This window comes from Notothenia rossii, assembly GCF_949606895.1.
Source record: "Notothenia rossii genome assembly, chromosome: 4".
NCBI classification, from domain to species: domain Eukaryota; kingdom Metazoa; phylum Chordata; class Actinopteri; order Perciformes; family Nototheniidae; genus Notothenia; species Notothenia rossii.
The window spans coordinates 22018325-22038185 of record NC_136902.1 but is presented as its reverse complement, the minus strand read 5'-3'; the positions used below and the strand labels follow the sequence as shown (position 1 = coordinate 22038185).

General features: G+C 40.8%; 2 protein-coding genes across 2 annotated transcripts; both read right to left on the bottom strand.

The window, feature by feature from the left end:
• Positions 1-173: 173 nt before the first annotated feature.
• On the bottom strand, positions 174-4979 carry mmp9 (matrix metallopeptidase 9). The gene is made up of 13 exons (XM_079676418.1): positions 4682-4979; positions 4160-4398; positions 3372-3520; positions 3149-3277; positions 2869-3042; positions 2573-2746; positions 2308-2481; positions 2070-2225; positions 1777-1984; positions 1547-1686; positions 1307-1457; positions 993-1096; positions 174-870 (listed from the first exon to the last, which is right to left on the bottom strand). Exons 1-13 carry the CDS (start codon positions 4817-4819, stop codon positions 746-748), a joined length of 2061 nt encoding a protein of 686 aa, XP_079532544.1. The 5' UTR covers positions 4820-4979; the 3' UTR covers positions 174-745.
• A 149-nt stretch (positions 4980-5128) lies between these two features.
• Positions 5129-19699, bottom strand: adora1b (adenosine A1 receptor b). Its single transcript, XM_079676419.1, has 2 exons — positions 18493-19699; positions 5129-16927 (listed from the first exon to the last, which is right to left on the bottom strand). Exons 1-2 carry the CDS (start codon positions 18831-18833, stop codon positions 16150-16152), a joined length of 1119 nt encoding a protein of 372 aa, XP_079532545.1. The 5' UTR covers positions 18834-19699; the 3' UTR covers positions 5129-16149.
• Between the last annotated feature and the right edge of the window lie 162 nt (positions 19700-19861).

Below are 19861 nucleotides of genomic sequence, written 5' to 3'. Positions count from 1 at the left end.
TAATTAATACAGCATAAAGTAATACAATTACATATCAGGTCGTGGCTCAAACGTTTTGTGTTTTTACTGTTGTGGGACTGTGGACTCCAATTGTAGAATAATATAGCGTCCGAGCATGAGAAAGCATTGTCAGTAAATCATGGTTTGGTGAATGATTAAGACAGACAAGTGTGTTATTCTCACAGAATGTTTATTGCTTTGAAAGTACAAAACATATCAGTCTCATAAATAATTTCAGTGAAGGAGACATACATTGTCTTCCAGTGCAAGTAATTGGCTTTGAAGCCATTTTCAAAAATACTCACATATATTTATACAAAACAAACAGGCGTTAGGACACAAACATAATATTAGATATTGCTATAAATACCAGAAAATATTCTAATACTGTTTATGGTCTGAACCTGTCAGACAAAAAGAAATTATTAAGTAAATCTGGAATCCAGATAACCTTCAACATTAATTTAGTTGTTATGGGTCTACCAACCAGTTCACAGATTATCTGAGTAAGATAATAAGGCAGTGCCAAAAAAACAATTTTTTTCTCTTTTTTGGGCCATTGCTGTATGTTTTAGAATTAGCCAAGGTCAATGGTGGCCAATTATTTACATACCCGAAAGTACACACATCATACAACAGACGCTATACTGCATCACATTCTCCCTGACACCTAGACAGGCAAGAGAAGTATAGGTGCTACCACAATAAAGACGATTTCCAGCTCATCCCTGTTTCCTTCATCTCCTCAGTAGTGAGTGCGTGAAGCATCTGTGCACTGGAGAAGGTCATATTTCACGTAGCCAACACGATCCACCTGCCTGCGGGAGTTCATACGCCAGTAGAAGCGGTCCCGGCAAAAGTACATGTGTCCTGTAGCAGAAATATTGGGATTTGAATGACTAGAACACAACATGAGGATTTTTAACATTCAACAATGGACTGTTATATGATAATGTTTTTTGTTGAGCTCAGTCATTACTATTTGAACTTACCGTTGTACTGGAACACATCATGAGCATCATTGGGGACGCCACCAAAGACGGCATCTGTGTATCTGGGGTACCCTTTGTCGATTTTCTGGGCTTTCACATCAAGCCTGTGTTGATCATAGCAGAGAATGTCATTAAACAAGTCAAAAACAATCAGCTGGTTTAACTCAGACTTTTGTTATGTTATTAAAAAAGCTTGTTCTGGCCTTTTACTTTACTCCAACACTTATAATTGTCAAAACTAGCAGATGGTTTCATTTGAGCCAAAAGTGACAGACATGCTTCCCATCCTGATGTCAGGCACACTTTAAACTCACCTCCAGTAGTTCTCCCCACTGAAGAGCAGCACTTTGCCTTTGCCCCTCTGCAGTGCTCCCTCCACCTTCTGAACAGTGTTCGGGAGGCCAAGCTTCTCAATGCTGCGGGGACCCAGAACACTCTTCCCTGTGTACACCCAGAATCGTGTCCCTATAGAAAGAAGATGATAATAAGAAAAAATTGTCTTGCACTTTTGTCCTTTGTAATTGAGGTCCCTTATCAACAGCATGAAGCTTCACCTGAGAAGAAGTACAGTTTCCTGGCCAGAGTGTTTTCAAACGCAGAGTCGATGACTGCTGGCAGAGCTGGCCATGTCTCGGAAATAGAAAATGGTCCCTTGAGCCCTCCATCTCTCCCGCTGGACATCCTCCAGTATAGTCTGTTGATCAACACATGCAATAAAAAAACATCAACACTGACACTTCCTGTTTTTATTCTTTTGCATAGAAGAAGAGACTGGTTAGCTTACCCGTCATTGAAGAAGTGTAGCTCTCCATTAATCACAGTGATGGTGTCGAATTTATTCATCTTGCAGGCATCTTTGGTTGGATCCACGGGTGTAGCGGTAGTGGTGGTGGTGGGGTCAGTGGGTTTATCAGTGTCATCAGGGTCTGGGTAGGCGGTGGTGGAGGGGGTGTTGGGTTGAGGTGGAGTGGGATCAGGGCCATCTTTGCGTCCTGAAAAAATGAAATGGTGCTGAATGTGAGAAATTGCAAACTTTCATGTAATTTTGCATGATAACGCAGTTCATAATGACCTTACCATAGAGATATTGAATGCCTTCAATGTCATCCTCATGTAGGGAGAAGTCTTCCACGAAGCTGTACATGGGGTACATGAGAGCCTCTCTGATGTTGGAGTGTTCCAGGCCGAGGGCATGACCAAACTCATGGGCTGCCACCAGGAACAGACTGTAACCTGGAGGACATACAGTAAGCAATATTAGCAAAAGGTAATTTTATCTAATCTACTTTGTTTGTCTTAAATTCATGTGACTCACCTTGGTCAGGACAGAAACCCCATTTCTTGTCGTCATCATAGCTGTCAGTGGTACCGCACCACAACTTGCCGTCTCCTCGTCCCTCACTAGTGCAAGAGTCATACTCTTTACCCAGGAACACAAAGGGGAAGTGGCAGGACTCTCCCTCAGAATTTCCACCAATTACAGCGGTCTCTGTCCAAACAAAGAATTAACAGCAAGAGTAAGAAAACAAGACATTGTTGGTACTCGACAGCATTTATGGATTGTGGTTTCAGTAACTCACCACGACTGGGACAGAACCCATATTTCACGTCAGTGTCAAAGTTGCTTGTGGTGGCACACCAGCGATAGCCATCATCGCGGCCCTCTGTGGTACAGCTGTCATATTCTTTGTCCAGAAAGACAAAGGGGAAGACACACTTTTCTCCGTCTGCGTTTCCTCCAAATGTGTAAAGGACTGTCGGGATGAAAATAAGAGTAAGTGGGATGAAGCGCATCAGCATGACACTAAAGAAACTCCTTATATCTGGTTGACCTCTGCCCTATCACTTCCATTGCAGAATAAACGGTCAATCTTACGTTCACTTGGGCAGAAGCCAAATTTATTGTCTCTGCCGTAGTCGGCTGTGGTGGAGCACCATGGCAGGTCGTCCGAACGCCCATCAGAGGTACATGTGGTGTAGGATTTGCCCTCGAAAGTGAAAGGGAAGTGGCACATGGCACCATCAGCATTCCCATATAGAGTCTTCACAGCTTAAGTGACAGAAAACAATACATTTAAGCAATGTGAACACTGGGGGGAGACATCTTCATCATAAATGTTGGGGGTAGAGGAATATCTGTTGGTATTTCTGATTACCTGGTCCTTCTCCCAGGGTCCAGTACTCATCATCGTCAAAGTGGGCGTCACCCTGCACACCCTCACCAGGGGGGTAAGCGTGGGCCAGAAGTCCATCCTTACCATCAAATGGGTAAGGGTCTCCGTGGTCTGAGTAGAATAATACATTTTACATCAGTATTTGATTATAGAATTGTCTTTATTAAAGTAAATGCCATTAAAAGGCCGGCGCATAAACACATACCGATTTTTCCAAATGAAATCATGATGTCAGCTGTCCCATCAAAGAGGCGGTTAAAAGTCAGAGGGGTCACATCACTCCACACCTTGAAGGCTCTGGCAAAGGCGTCGTCAACCAGAGACGTCGCCATGTCCGGGGTATAGCTAAGGATCCTGTGGAGAAATGCAGAATGACAAGCTGCTGTCAGACATCTGGTAAACAATGCAAGTAAAGATACTCGGTGATGTATCTCCATCAAAGATACTTTGATTGTAAATACTAGTAGAATGTAACTTAGTACATTTACTGTACACATTTCAGGTATTTGTACTTTACTTTTCATTTTATACTACTTCATGCTTTTACTCCACTATGTCTCAGAATGTACTTTTTTCATTTATTTTGACAACTTTAGGTGCGACTTAGTCTACAGCTCCAGATCATTAATATAAAACAAAACAACTAATACATTAAGATGAGTTTACTATAGATTAAGCTACCCAGCAGTTTCTAAATTAATTCAAACTAGCAACGATTTTACAGCTGCAACATTAAAGTGATGACCATTCATGCATTCATAATTACAATACAAATAAAATATACATTGACTGAAATGGGCCATTCTGCATAATCGGTACATTTACTTTTAATAGTTGAAGCATAATTTGATGCTATTACTTACTTTCATTTTATTAATTTTTTTAATGCAGGACATTTATTTGTAACAAAATATTCTCATTGTGTTTTTTTTTACATCTTCGTAACGATTTTAGTTTATAAAGTCAACTAACAGATTATTTATCTCTACTCACCTATAGGTGACCTCTTGATGGTCCCATTTGAGGTCTCCTTCAAATGTTCTGTAGTTGGCCACATCAGGAACCCCGCAGCGTGGCCGCTTCATGGCTTCCAGGGTGGATTTATCCAGCTCTCCAGTCTCCTCCATCCCCATCTGCCTCTGCATCCTCTTCAAAGCCTTGGAAGTGGACACCATGGACTGGAAGCCACTGCGTGTCAGCGTGTCCATGTAGCCAAACTTCTTCAGATAACCCTGGCAGGAGAACAAATAAATGAGTCTAGGGGATGGTCATACCATTTAATGAACAGGATACATTGGTTTCTTAAAAGAAAGTTAACTTTAGTTTAGAAAAATTGTTTGTGACATATTATATAACTTTTGTAGTCGTATAGTTTGAATTCAGAAGAATATATATATTGTCATTAACATTGTGTTAGAGTTCTCTGTTCAGGTAATTGCTTCCCCACACAGCTTGATTGCACACTGTTTGGGGAATAACAGTCCATCAAGACAAAATGAACCATCTGCTACTCACTTCTGCCAACTCCGAATCAGTCATGTTTTTGATGATGTCTCCTGGGAAGGTGACAAAGACGGACTTGAGGGGAAGGCTCCATCCCTCCTGTATGCTTATCCCCAAAAATAAACACACAGCTAAAGCACAGCACCTCATGATGAGATCAGCTGTAGATTGCTGCAAAATGTTCCAAAAAATGTAAACGCTAAGAGCCTTGCAGTGAACAAGTGGTCACTTAGACAAAAAGTTAAAAAGTTGATCAGCAGTGTGTCTCCTGTGTTGGCTTCCGTCTTTCTTCTGACTGGTGGCGCTTGTTGACTCTGCTATGTGCCCTTGGTTGTGGACATGGTTTTTATCCTACTTAACTCCTTAGTCACTTTACCTCACCCCCGCCTACTACTAACCTCAACCCTCCCACTTACATCTTGACAGACAGCATGTTGAATAGGCATGGGGAATTTCCAAAAAATCCACATTTAGTATAACCTAGAAGCTATTAGGTGGTTGTTTTTTTTAAGCTAGAAGGAGTGAACAATGACAATGGTGGATAAGACCAAATATGGAAATTGTTTATGATTGCATTGATATTACATTTATAAAGTAAAGTGTCTAAAAAACAACAACACAAATGACCAACAATATATAACAAATAATTGTATACAATTTCAAGCTGAAATAAAGAAAATCAGGAAATAACCTAAGGAGAAAACAACAAGAACATTTAGATGATGAACGCATGTTGACATTTCCATCCTTTAATAATGCCAAATGCTCTTCTGGACATGTTCATGTATTTTTACATGAATACAACACCCTCATCATGGGACCCAGCCAGACACTTGCTCAAAGTAATGATATAAAAAAAGTTTGTTCCACTTTTTTCATAGAGGTGTTTCCTCTTTATCTATAATTGGATACTGTATCAAATGTTAAATGCCTAAAGTCCATTTTAAAGATAATATATTGTTTACATTTTTGAGATCTTAAACATTTAATAAAATGTTAACTATGCAGCTGATTTAGGAGGTTAACAAACCCAAAGTGTGATCCTTTGCAGTATTGCAATGTTGTTGTTGGCCAGATTTTAGGGAACTACCTGCTTCATCATCACTGTATATCATTGCTGATGAAAGATCTTTACCGGCTTCATCCCTAAAATGACACAATTCATTAGCAATGTGTCATTTGGCCATAAGCACTTCCAGTATTTTTCCTCCAAAGCGGATCTTATTTCTGTTTTTGTCATTCACTATTACATTATACTCGAGCGCAACTTCTGTATTGGCTAATATGTAACCTCAAGAGTACAAACTGTGTGAAATAGCAAGTAAATGTAGATATTTTGAGGTATGTGAGTATGTTTTGGGTAAAGATGTGTCTCTTCCAGCATATCATGATTCACTTGTTTTCCTCTTGAATGGCCAAAGATTCAGATGAGGGGCTTTTTTCAGTGGGCACAATGCTGACATCCTTTCTTCCTGTACATACATGTTTACTCAGTTGCTCTGCTGACTTTTCAGACGCAGGAAAATAAACAACTCTTCCGAACTGACGAGTTGTGCCACAATAGCCCTGTTTAAGCCCATGTTGAATAGTTGCTTCTAAATAATACAAAAATATATGCAGCACTTGGGACCTCATTCATTTGATGAAAAGAATAAAAGTGCACATCCACACAGATGTACTAATTACTTGCCTATTATGGTCAAGGAAATTGCTATCAACTTCAAGGGGAGATGTAATGTGTTGTGGTTTTATGAGGAGGGCATCCTTCCTCATATTTGAATCTATGGTTTCCTGATGTGGTTAATGCTTCATACATTTTAACACTTGCGTCATGCACCCCCTCAATTTCAAGAGTATTTCTGACCATCTAAAACATATAGTCACATCCTCTCCTGTTGTTTGGTTTGATTTTCCCACAGAGAGCCACAGACATGAAAAAGCATATATCTTTTGTATAGATGTGTACAAAGTTGGGGTTTAAATCTATTGTGTCTGTGCAGTCTTTATAATATGCATCTCTCAATATTTTTAACAGATCAAAACACATTGTTTGTTGAGGGGGATACAACTTTCTCAATTTCCTTCTTCTTATTATGCTTGTTGCCCTTTTCAAATTCTCACTTTAAATGCACATTATTCACTAACTGCACTTTAACTGGAAAATGTCCTTTGATTTCAGTAGGCATTTATTTTTAAAACAGACATTTGGTTAACACGTAAAATACAGAATGCAGCTACAGTAGTTACATAACACTTTTTTACATATATTTTTGGCCACATGGATTACTTCTCATTCAGACTAAAGCAGCTCGATTCAGCTTTAAATACACAAGCCCTCTTTCATTTGATGCAGTTTTTATGGTCATTCAGACACAATCATATGGTTATTTCTGTTTATATGTGGCTCCTCAGTGAATCCCCAGGCAACACGAGAAAACATCTGCCACTGATTTTACATGGCGTCAAAGGCTTAATGAAAACGGCTCCATGTATTTTAAACAAATGCCACATTTCATTTGCTTTTGCCACTTTGCCTCCAAAAGCCGTCTGGCTCAGAACCACGAAAAATACACACATTTTTGTGTGGCATACATCCCAAAATTGCCCTCAATCACAGCACAGCCTGTTGATACACACCACCACCAATCAGCCAACTGCGTCATCAGAGAGCTGGATAATATCACAGCAGAGCAACAAGACCCTCTCAGCTCACGTTGACGGCATCTTTGTGATTAGATTTACTATACAACAACATAACCAATAACAACAAGTCGTCACCTCTCTATTTTTTCTGGAGTTGCTAAAAGACAGAGCCGCAGAAAATGGCAAGATCCTCAATATTGCATGTACCAGATATAGCACTTTAAGGTCAGTATTAGCTCAGGGTGAAAACTGAAGCACAGTGTTTTTCCTAAACTCAGAATGTTTAGCTGTAGCTAGTTCTGCAACGTTGTCTTAATTGTGTTCTTAATTGTGACTTGGTCTGTTTAGTTTCTTCTCTGCCTTGTTAAAGCAAACTGTCTTACGGTATGTTTCTAGCAGGCAGTTATAAATGCAAAAATCTCTTCCTGTCTGCCACAGTTGATGTGGTTCCTTGGCCAGCTTCCTCATTCAGCTGACTTTTCTTTTTAAGGGGACTGGTTTGTTGACTTTGCGGTGGGACATAGAGACTGTGCAACATACAGGGCCGTCACAGTGTTTGATGTGGGGGGAGTGTTGCCCCATCACCACGTCCAGGTACTTTACCCACCCCCGCAAGTTTGCTGGGCCTTGCAGTTTATTCTGGGAATTGCTTTGTTTTTATAACCCACTAACCTCTCTCAACAGTTTATTTTGGGTTTCCAAGAAGTTTTCCTCTGTGTTTCTTTCGTTTTATTCTTGATCGTTCTATGTTGCTCACTTTATTATGTAACAGCGAAAAATAAAACTCTTATGAACAGCATGTCTAGTGTATTGTCTCTGAATATTGTACCCCTTTCTAATTTGCTGAGATACTATGCATGCTTGTGGGTGAAATTGGCACACAAAGAGAGCACAACAAACAAACTGAGAGCCAAAACAAAACCGATCAAAACAAGCAATAGCCAGGGCGGAACCATGTTGTGCCCTCCAAGCCCTCAAGTGTCACTCATATAACATCTCGTCTGTAATGAGTCATCATAAGTCAGCCTGATAATATGGACAGAAATAATTCCATGAAGAAACTTTAAACAGATGCCAAAAGTTGTGTACAGTCATATGAATGGGACTGTAGGAGCTTTGACTCATGTCTCCCAGAGGGTTAGTTCTGCTTTACAATACTCTTTATCAAAATCGAGACTACTAGTCACCTCAGGGATTATGTCTTGCTTACTGTGCAAACACTTTTTCAGTGTAACAATCAATATATGACGTAAAGATTCTGAGAAAAAAAATATGGATTCCTATTCAGAGTCTTACCAAATACATCATTTCATCATTTCTAGATGCTGTAAAGAACTTTCAGATGCTAATAGAAATGGTAATAAGATAATAACAATCCTCATATGTTGACTTGGGTCATTATGACTTGAAATCAAGTTGACACTAGTCGCTGTTTTGATGTCTTTCAACTTGACTTGAAAGAAAATTAGGGACTTGGAAGCTATAGACTCTTGACTTGAGACAGGATTACTCGCATGACTTGATTGAGTTTATTTTAGCTTTTCAGTTCAAATATTAAAAATATAAGAATGTTTAACGTTGGCTACATTACACAACATGTAGTGCATATGCATTGTTAATTGGGATGGCATTGTTGTGACTGACCGACTACTATGTCAGTCAAGCACCTGGAGATGCCACTTGATGGCCCATGGGTAATATATATCATAAATGCACTTTTATAAAGGCATTTGTTTTTTATTTTATTGCAATAAAGACAACTCCAGGTCAGGGGAAAAGGACTTGCAGATACTGTGTACAAATAAACAAACAATAAATGCAAACTATAGTTGTGCTTGTATCTTGATATCAGTGTCCAGACTTCATCTGGCTCACATTACCACAAAAACGACTTTTCTCAATCTGTATGTGCGGAACTAAAGTTCCACAACGCTGCCAGGGATCAAAGCCAAGTGCCAAGTGAAAAATGCACGTCATATAAGCCATTACTGCTTATCACTGCTTTTGTTCCCATTGCTCTGGCAGTGGATCTTTAGTGGTAACCAAAGACTAAAAATGCACATTTTCTCTGCTTCCACGCAGGCACTGTACAGGATTGGGACACTTCCGTAGTGATGAGTGAACAGGATGTGACAGAAAGTCCTGGAAGCATTTGTACTGGTGTTTTGCAATGACTTTGTATGGATACATACGTGATTGTCACATTCTTTGTTGAGTAACTTGTGGGTTTATGGGAACCAAACATATCATCATAGTTGTGTACATGGTTCACCTGTGTGAGAAATGATCATGACAGAAGTAATTGAGGCATGTATACACATACACACAAATGTTTGGCATTCTCTGTCTCTGTCAGATAGTAACAGTAGTGAAGAGTGTGAGACGGGGGATGAAATGCAACAGAGATCCGGGGACAATGTGGTCCTTGGTTGGCGCTTTAGCCCCCATAAGACCACTAGGCCGCCCCAGGGAGGTGTAATTTGAAGTGGCACTTAAATAATATCACTATAAAGAAGCAGGCGGGGCTGGCTGTGAGCCATGCATGAGGGTAGACTGCATCTGGCAAGGCGTGGACTGCCACTGTAGAGCAAGTCCAGGCAGGCGGAGTTGTGTTGACTTTATGAACAGCCATCTTTCACCACCACCATTAAAAGCTCATTACTGCCAGTCATAAGCAGTGGCCTTTATGAGCGTTCCATCTCCTGCCATCCAAAGCACAGCCACAGGGAGTGACAGCAATGACCACGATGGGAGCTCTGATTGCATCAAATATTATTATTGCTTGTTTAACTGCACATGGAGCAACGCCTCCATAACTTTTTTAAGAGTTGTTTTCAAATCTACCACAACGAACTGAGGGCCTGTGAAACAAAACAAAAAAGTGCTGTTGTAGATGGGCACTTTGTAAGATTCATATATGGTGAAGTCTATTCCACAGGTTTTTAAAACCACTGTGTGAAAAAAAGGGGAAAAAGCACTGGAAATTCCCTTGTTGATAAAGGACAAGCAGCTGATAGCAGGCGGGAAGTGAGTCAGGCTCAGGACTTTAGCTGAACTCTGCACACTTTGCTTCAGACTTGTTGAGGCAGGCAGTATTCACACCTTTTGATGTGTGTTTGCTGGGTTTGAGCTCTCTGTGACCATATGTGGGTTTGCCAGAGTTTAATCTTGCGTGACCTCAGATAAATGCAACATTTCCCTCCAGGACAAAAACCCAGATTGTTGTGTCATTTTCCTGAAATGCAGCAAGACAACTTGAACCCTGACATTACAGTTTGTGGTTATGTTTTTGCTGATGACTGTGCCTGTCCCTAAAGTGGACTGCTATTTACCTGGTAAACTGTTATCTCAAGCATAGCATTTTTACCTTACATAACCTGATTAAAACCTCTAAGGAATGCACAATAATAAGTGTACTTATCTTGTAGATCATTATTTTTAAGTTCATTACAGAAAGGCAAGGCAAGTTTAGAGAAACAAAATGTTGGCAAAATTGTGATCTTATTAGTATGACGGAACGTTTGAAATATAGATTTTCTGTGAGATAATGAACAACTTCAAACAACAATTTCATGCTTACAAATCTAGAATGATAAAAACAAGGTTGCATGTGATAGAAATAGAAGATAAACTATCTTGCAAGTTCAACTGTGCATTCTTTTGAAGTGCAAGTAATTACAAGGTTGTATAAGTCCAACTTAATAATAAAGCATGTTTTTCTACTGAACACTGATCATACTGTTTTGATTAAAACTGCAAATTATTTTAATATTGAGGAAAATTATTGAAATGTCTGATCTTGTTGATATTATTTCTGAGCACAATGTACCTGAATTGTGTATTGCATCTAATGTGCAGAGAGGATGCAATGAGGGGTTTGTTTTGGCTCTCCTATCCACGCTCAATGGGCTAACTCTAGTGTCTTGAGTATATTAACCAGCTTAGCACGTCTTTGAAGCTGCCATCAGAAGATTTTAAATAAAGGTCTATGACACTGAAAGGGGCCATCAGGACCTGTGGGAGAAGCTTAATGAAGGAACCAGATGTGACCTTAGAACTCTACTGTGAGCACTGCGACTGCTCAGTTTTAATCAAACAAACCAAAACACTCTTCACCAGCAGGTGGCAGTCTGGCATAAGGACTGTCAATGACAAACAAAACATTTTAGAAAAAGAGAAGGGAAAGATGAATCATCAACCTTTCACAGCCATTAGTTTATAGGGAACACCTTAAACCAATAGAGGGGAATCATGCTACTTTACAAAGCATAAACACATTGTTGCGTGATCTGCTCCATAACATCTTATTTTTCAATCCTTGTATTTTTTGCTTCCTCTTTTTAATGTAGGTTCACAATGGAGTCAATTTGAGCCCCCTACATTTCAAAACCTTGCTTCAAGGCTGGTTTTCAAACCACCTCCTGAGGCAGATATTTTATAGACAAAAAGGATCAAAAATTGATGTTGTGCTAATTTTGTAAGACTGTTTGGTGAATAATTCATTGTTGAGGGAAATCAGTTTGTTTTATTTGTGGAACCCTAATGCTGTTTTATTGAAGGGTTTTTTACAGATGCTGTGAGCATTTATTATAGCTGTTTGTCAGAGGTTCAGTGAGTGGGATGAAACCGATTCTGAAGGACTGTAAAAGAAAATTGATCACACACTTTTTTCTGTCTCAGCACCTTTAGGTTAAATACACAGCTAAAGATCATAACATATTCTTTACCTGTGTAATATAGCAGTTGTTTATATTAAACATAATTACATCTTAATATGCTGTGTTCAGTTGTTACTTCATGAAAGTTTTCCATCTGCTGCAAATTTGCATCCACACATTTTTCTTTAACATCTTCACATTTTTAGTCACATCAGTTTGGATGTAGCCCCTCATTAGCTGCGATGCCAACTAGGAATTGATGTTCCCACATTTCTGTATCATAACACAGATGAGTCTGACACAGATGCTCCCTCAGCAAGAGAATTGGGCCTTGTTTTTATGACTGATTGGTTTTCCTGTGAAATCACACGTGCAGAAGAATACCAACATACAAGTGCATGATGGCGGATCTTGCTCTGTGGTTTACTGACATCATCACACTGTAGTGCTGCTACTTTATGCATGTGCTATCCTTTCCTTCACCCTTCAAAGCTCTGCGTTGAAGTTTTTTTACAGCTGTTACCAAAAACAGATGTTGTAACGGTAAGTAAAATGTTCTGACAAGACGCCTTGTTTCCTATTGTGCAGCAGCACCAGAGGCACAACACACTTGCTTATTCATGATGGCTGATCAGAGCCCAGGTAGATCAAACCGCTTCTCCATTTTTTATGAAAAAGCCTTTTACTGGGACATAAATATCATGCGATGCATTCTCCCCTAAGCCTGCCCTGAAGGTACAGGGAGTCTTGTGAGGATCGGAAGGTCAATGTCAGATAGATCTATTGCTAATAGGCGCTAAATAAATGCTGACATCAGAAATTGATGAAACAAACCATTCTATTATTTATCCATAAGACCAGATACACTGAAGGTCACTGCCCTCTTGATATAGCAATATTCCAATTTTAGAATGCAAACATTTCCAAAGACACCTTTACCACAATTCCACAATGTAGAATTCCCCCTGCAAATGTGCAACACATAATGTATTGAATCTAATGAAAATAGTATAGCAAATATGTCACAGCATATAATACAAGGTTGCTACACCCTAAACCTGGTTTTACTGCAGCATGTGAATATGGAAAGTAGGAAAGAGCAGCCCCTCTTCCTCCCTAAGGATTTGCGGTTAGCCCCCACAGGGACAGTAGTTCGCTGCAGGTTAAGGTCACCTCTGCTGTTCTATCGGAAATACTAAGCTCCAGTATTTTTTTTCCTCCTCTTATTTGTAGTTCTTATCTGAAATTTCCTTCAACTTGATATTCAATCCTTCCCTGAAACTCAGCATCTTTGCCCAGGAAACCAGGCACACATGATAAGAATAGCCTCCAAGGCTGAATTAGTGTTATGCTGTATGTAAAACAGTCCTAATATTGAACCAGACTATTGATTAATAAGCTTTCTGCTCATCTCATGAAAGTTTGCACGTGTGTTGTATTTTCTGCTTTATGGATTTTAGACAAGCTTTGTCTGAAAGAGAAGACCGAAGTGAATCGGTTGGCAAAGTGCGAGATGAAGACGTTGCAGACACAGCAAGAGTGAGCAGTCTTCAGGATTAGGGGGCCAGGTATCAAAGGAACTCCAATACTGAGAGGAGAAATGGGTTGTCAGAGCTGCGACAACTCTCGACTGTTATCTAAGAGCCACTCGCTGCATTATTGCAGCCGTAATGAGAATTGTGACAGCACTGACAAGCTGCAGCAAGGTACCAACAGCAAGTCGAGGTATCTGGGGCTATAAGTCGTTTTTTTCTTGAATAATCACACATATAGAAATGGTGACTCGTCAAAAAATACTGAATAGGTGGAATGTAACAAACTTATCATTCTTTAACAAATTGTTTTTTAAACCTGAATAAATGCACTGGGTGGGTGGGTGCTTGTAATTCACTGTTTTCTGAGATAGCATGCAGGAAGGGTTGACTTTATGTGAGGAAGGAACAAAATGACAACAGTTATTATCCCCTAACGTTAAACCTATTTCCTTTTTCTTTTGGAAAGTGGAAACAAGCTGTAAAAAACCCACTAAGATCTTACCTTCTTCTAACATAATATGCCAAATACAGCTTTTTATTTAGACAACTAGCTGATATGCAGCATTCATTTGGAGTCGTGTTTGTGGCCACACGAAGAACACTAATATTCACTCTTTTTAGATGGTCTGTTTGGGTCTGGCCTTATATGAATATATCTGAAATTGTATTGCCAGCTTGTTATTTTTGTAGTAAAAGCAGGCTGCTCTCACAGACAAAGATGAGAGCAGTGGGACAAAAAAGCACTTAGGTTGCAGGCTGGAAAACAAACCAATGAGCTGAAAGGCGCTATAAACCCCAGCAGAGCTAAAAGGAACTTTAGATTCGGGAGGGTTCATCATTTGTAATGACCCCTCTCACATACAAATTGTCATGTTATCCATTGCTAGTTTGAAAGTTGTTACAACACCCACACATTGATTGTAGCCACTTTTATATTATTGTATGAGTGCAGTAGTGCACCTTTTTCTGAACTGTGCAACCCTTTTTTGACTAAATTGGCAATGTTGACAATGTTTTTTTTGTTGAGTAAATGAAACTCTACATTCATCTACGACACCCAAATCACTGAAACCCTGATATCATAGAGACAGGGCTGGACTGTGGAATCATTCATTAAGCCATAACATAAAAATATCACACATATGTATATTTCACTATTCTATTTGAATAAAAACATAATTGTAAAAAGCATTAACTGTAAAGCACAATATCATATTATATTACACATTTATTCATCCTTTCTTCCCTTAAAATGTGTGCTCTGTACAGTCCACCTGGCCTTTACACTTTGTAGGAAAATCAAGATACAGATGGCGTGGATTGCATTGAGTTATCTGTTTTGTTTGCCCATCTGAACTTCAAAATGTTCACTGCTTGCTCGTCGTTCCCCAGAGACGCTTGTCCAAACTGCAGTGGGGAATATCTTAAACTTACATAAAAGATTGTCACCCACTTAGGAAAACATCAGTAAACTGACTTGGCCAGAGCTCTGAGTCTTTACAAGAGACGAAACAGAATTACTTTACATTCTCATACAATGTTTTTATGTCAGTGGCATTGAACATTGTTATATGACTAATCTACAGATGCCCCAGTTTGGCATTATGCAAAATGTTAAACATACAGTGTAGTTAAGATACTCACAATCTTCAAGTTGTCTTTTCCACTGAAGTCTTTACTAATTAATACTGAGTAAGGCCATGGAAGCCACTGTTCTTAGTGGTAAGTCGTGATAATCATCAGTCAATGTAGCGGGAAAAAAAGGGAAAACACATCTTCGACAACCAGCTGGCATGGAGCTGGATAAACAAGAGCTTTAAGTCCATCTTGTCTTTTCCCCCATGATTGGTCGTCGTCCTGCGGCTGCGAGTCTCCTCCATGCCGCTTCTGAAAGGTTAAATTCCCTCCAACTGCTTGTTTCTTATCCCTGTCCATCTCTTTGGTAATGGATCAGTGCTGCTGGGACCACAGAGAGCTCCGGTGGAGAAGAGTTAAGGGATTACAAAACCCTTCTATCAGCCAACACACACACCTCCTTACTGCAAACATCTCTCCCATCGTGGCACTTGCTCTACCACCGTTGTGCGATTAAGAACCTGAAGAAGAGATGAGCAGTCAAAGCTGTGCTGCTGAGTCTCATATTTACATTACAACTACATTCATATTCTTCAGCCACTGCCAGTTTCAACATACACACAATATTACAGTAAGATGAATCTGCTCTTTTGAGCGTATAAACGTTCTTTTAACAGCAGGTTAACACATTTGGTAAACCAATTCTGACCAACCGCAATAACTTAAATTGCACATTTTGTAATGTCCACTCCTTGACCCTAATGAACAAAAGTTAAAGCTTAAAATCTTCAGTCAGTTACTAAGATAGACAGTCAATGTCCAAAAGACTTCCATTATTGCAAGTTAATAAATAGCTTTTTTTGTGCTCTGACCAAACCGTCAGTAAATCCACTCATCCTGAGTAAAGATAAATGGTCTTCCAGTACCTTGGATATGTATATATCCAAGTCACTTCAGCCACTAAAGCATTGTAGCACTTCAGGCTCCTCATTAGACTACATTCAAATGAGGAGAGAACCAACACTTGTGCAGTGATCAAAACTTTGCAGCTTCTGATTAGATCCTCAGGTTAAACTGTGTTCTGCTCCAGTAAGGGCGGATGTTCTCTAGGTTGCTGGGGAGGTTCGTTCCTCTGTTCCTGCTGCTGTTCCTGTTGTGGTGGATCAGATGTTAGGAGTCCCTTCTGAGGTGGAGTCGCTTGCTGTGGCTCTGGATTGGGCATCTCTTTCCTGTCGCTGGGCTGAATCTCCAGGGCTGGTGTATCTTTGCAGCAGAAGTACTGTTGCCAGATTTTCCTGAAGGCCGTGCGGAACTTCTTAATACGGAAGGCGTAGATGATTGGGTTGACAGCAGAGTTTCCGTGGGTGAGCAGGATGGCGATGTAGAGGAGGACTATGGGCTTCTCGCAGTCCGGGCAGAAGAGTGTGATGCAGTTGATGATGTGGAGGGGGAGCCAGCTAACAGCGAAGAGAAAAAGAACCAGAGCCAGCGATTTAGCAAGCTTCAGCTCCTTGTCATAGTACTTGTTGGGGTCGCTGTGACTGGTGGTGAACTTCTTATTGTTAAGTTGCTTGTGAATAACGTAGAAGATCTCTGCGTAGATGCCCAGCATGAGCAGCAGCGGAGGCAGCACCCAGCCGAAAAAGTTGAAATAGACCATGTAGTCCATGCTGATGACGTTTTCAAACTGGCAGGTGATGATGAGGTCAGAGCTAATGGAGCCGTTCTGCTGAAGGCCCTTCAGGTTGTTCCAGCCTAACATAGGCGTGAGCCCCACGATGAAAGCCACCGTCCAGCATATCACCACCGCCACCCCCGCTCGCTGAGTTGTCACCACCTGCTTGTACCTGTAAACAACACAGTATCACGTCAGCACTTTCTCTCACTGCGCTGTCAGGACATTCATGCTTTCTTTTGTACTTCATTTCTCATTCTGTCAGTTCCCTTGGGCTGACAAAAGGCTTGATTCCAAAGGAGGAATTATCATTCAAACCACAAGCACATGGATGTACAGTAGCACACATTTCTTTGTTGCACACATTTCCACTTGAACAAGACTGTGTGTGCAAACCCTTATCAGTTGACTTTGCCCTTTGCAGTATTGCTACTTCTCATGCTTATTTTGTTTAGGGCAAAACTGAATTATAGTTCTCTAATTTATTAGTACGGTGGACACAAGCTGATGTTACAACAGGCTTCACATGTTTGGCTTTTTACTGTTGGAAGTGTTTGTGGTAGGAATCAGGGGGTAGAAGAAGGTAAAGGGTGAAGAGGCTGTCAAATATTATCATTGCTGTCCTCTGAACAATGACAAAGAGGTACTGATACTTGTCCAGAGGCAGCCAGCTTCTGTTGCTCCCTTTGGAATTACTAATGGTTGATATTAACAAGTCTGTCTTGGTGGTTGTAGTGACAATATTAGCATTAGAATAACCTGACCTTTGCTGAAGTGGAGTCTGAATCAAAACAAAACCCACTATAGCCCAGAGCATGTGTTGGATTAGTGTCGATCAGGGATGAATGTGTTAAGGTATGTGTCTGAAGAACGGCAGAGAGATCATTATTCACACACTGAGCCTGCTCAGAAGGGATAAGATACTAATCTAACAGCAGAGAGTGTAGGAGGGGGATGGAATATTCTCCCTCTTGATAAAAAATAGTTGTAGGATGGGTTTGGCAGTAGAAAGTCCTAGAATATCTGATTTAAATAACACAAGGGCGCATTGGTGTGAAAGTAGTTGTGGCAGACACCATCAAGCCTGGAAGGTTTTAAATGACTTAGTAACACACTTAAATTCCTTGATAAATGCTATCATAAACCTGGAAGACTTAGTGGAGTCTTAGACAGCGGATTAAAGTTTGAGGCACAGACAATATTCTCCAACAATAAATTCCCCTCTTATGCAAAGTTTAACTTTACAGCCTTTCAACACCACATCCCTGTTGTTTCAGTCTGGCAGTGGCATCAAATACAAAACAGGGATATTGAATAGTTGACAGCAAACCCAGCCTTTTTTCTGCCCTCCAGAAACACAGAAAGCACATTTCTCCTTGTACAACCCCGCCCCTGAATGTAATCTTGTCGCTGTGCTACTTTTCCACACATATCATCATCTCTAGGGACTAATTCACGCTGTAAATTGATCAGATATGCCCTTATTAGCTGCCATGTAAGTAATTGTGAATCAAATCTATTTGCATATAAAGGGATTGACAGGATGGATGAAAACCATGAAGTGAAAGTAAGACCCTTGAGGAAATTGATTCCCAGCAGCAAAGCACTGGGGCTGTGACTTCTTATACAATATCATCATAAACACCATTCTTATCACCATCCCTGCTATATCCACGTGGAACAGATAGTGAGAATAACATGTGCCCCTCCTTTGTGTGGGTTGTTAAAACTCATTACCTGGTGGGGATCTTGACCCTGAGATAGCGGTCAATTGCAATAGCCAGCAGGGCCAGGATTGAACTTTGCGTCAGGACCAGCACCGTGCACGCCACGAGCAGGCAGCTGTAAAAGTGAGTTTGGAGTCCGATGCTGATAGTGATGGCCAAAGGGATGACGAGGGCTCCCACTGCGATATCCGCCAGAGCCAGGGAGACGATGAAACAAAACGTGGTATCTCGCAATGATTTATTAATTTTCACCGCCCAAACCACCATCACATTCCCGATTACGGACGCCAGTGCAATCACCACCTCCATTCCTATGTAGAGGGACTGCGTTGAAAAAAGTGCCCCGGGCATCCTTGCAGATGATTCTGTCCTTGATAAGAAGAAGATTGATTTCAGTGAAGCAGTCTTACGAGAAGCCCACAGAGCGGAGCTTGACTGTTATTCTTTTTTCATAAAAATATATCCCAAATGAGCTGTGCGTCCACTAGTTTAAATGTGCCCACAATCTCCTGATTACCAGGTCAAAGTTGGAGGGGAAAATCGAGTTATTTTGAGATGAAAAAGCGCATTAACCATCAGTCCGTCAAAACAAAGGGCTTTCCTTTGGAGCAGGTGATGTGGTCCGGTGGCTGTGCGTCGCTCCTGCTCTGTGGTCTGCTCCTCCACTTGGGTGAACGCACCTGCTCCTGCTGAGAGCCTGAAGCATCCTCCCTAGGCACTCCGACTTATCCAAGAGGGCGCTTCACCTTCATCAGCACACGTTTTTAATGTAACAATGCAGGTTTAAACAAGGCAAATAAGCAGCTGTCTTCTGGCTCGAAGCGCGCAGTTTTAGCTCGTGCGCAGGCGGGTGCTCCCTCTATCTCTCCCCCTCGCTGTGCTTTCAGTAAGAGTAATAATGCAGGTGCCAAAATAGCTGTGTGGTTTTATCGCCTTGTTTGTTTTCCATTCAGATGTGCCGTCTTTGTTTCTATGAGATGCATAATCTTGGTTTGACTCGGTGTCCATAAATATCCTTTGGCTGGTGCGCCTGCTTCATTTTCCATGTAGAAATAAATAAATGCAGCCGTAGCCTTACGCGGGACCGTCCCAAGGAAGTCAGGTATAGTGTAGGTGATTTGAACTCACCCTCATTTTCTTTTTTTATGCCACGCACTCCTCCCCCACAACCTTTAAAATGCTAATAGCCTTGCTCGGTTTCCCATTGTTCTGATAGGAGGTGAGGCAGCAGGGACCTGCCACAGCTGACACAGATAACGATACCCAGCCAGTAGATATTGGGCTGGAATGGTTGGCTGGTTTAGAGGGGTTTTGGACACTTTAGCTGGCCAGGATGGCTGGTTTAGCTGGTGCACCAGTCATCCTGGCCAGCTAAAAAA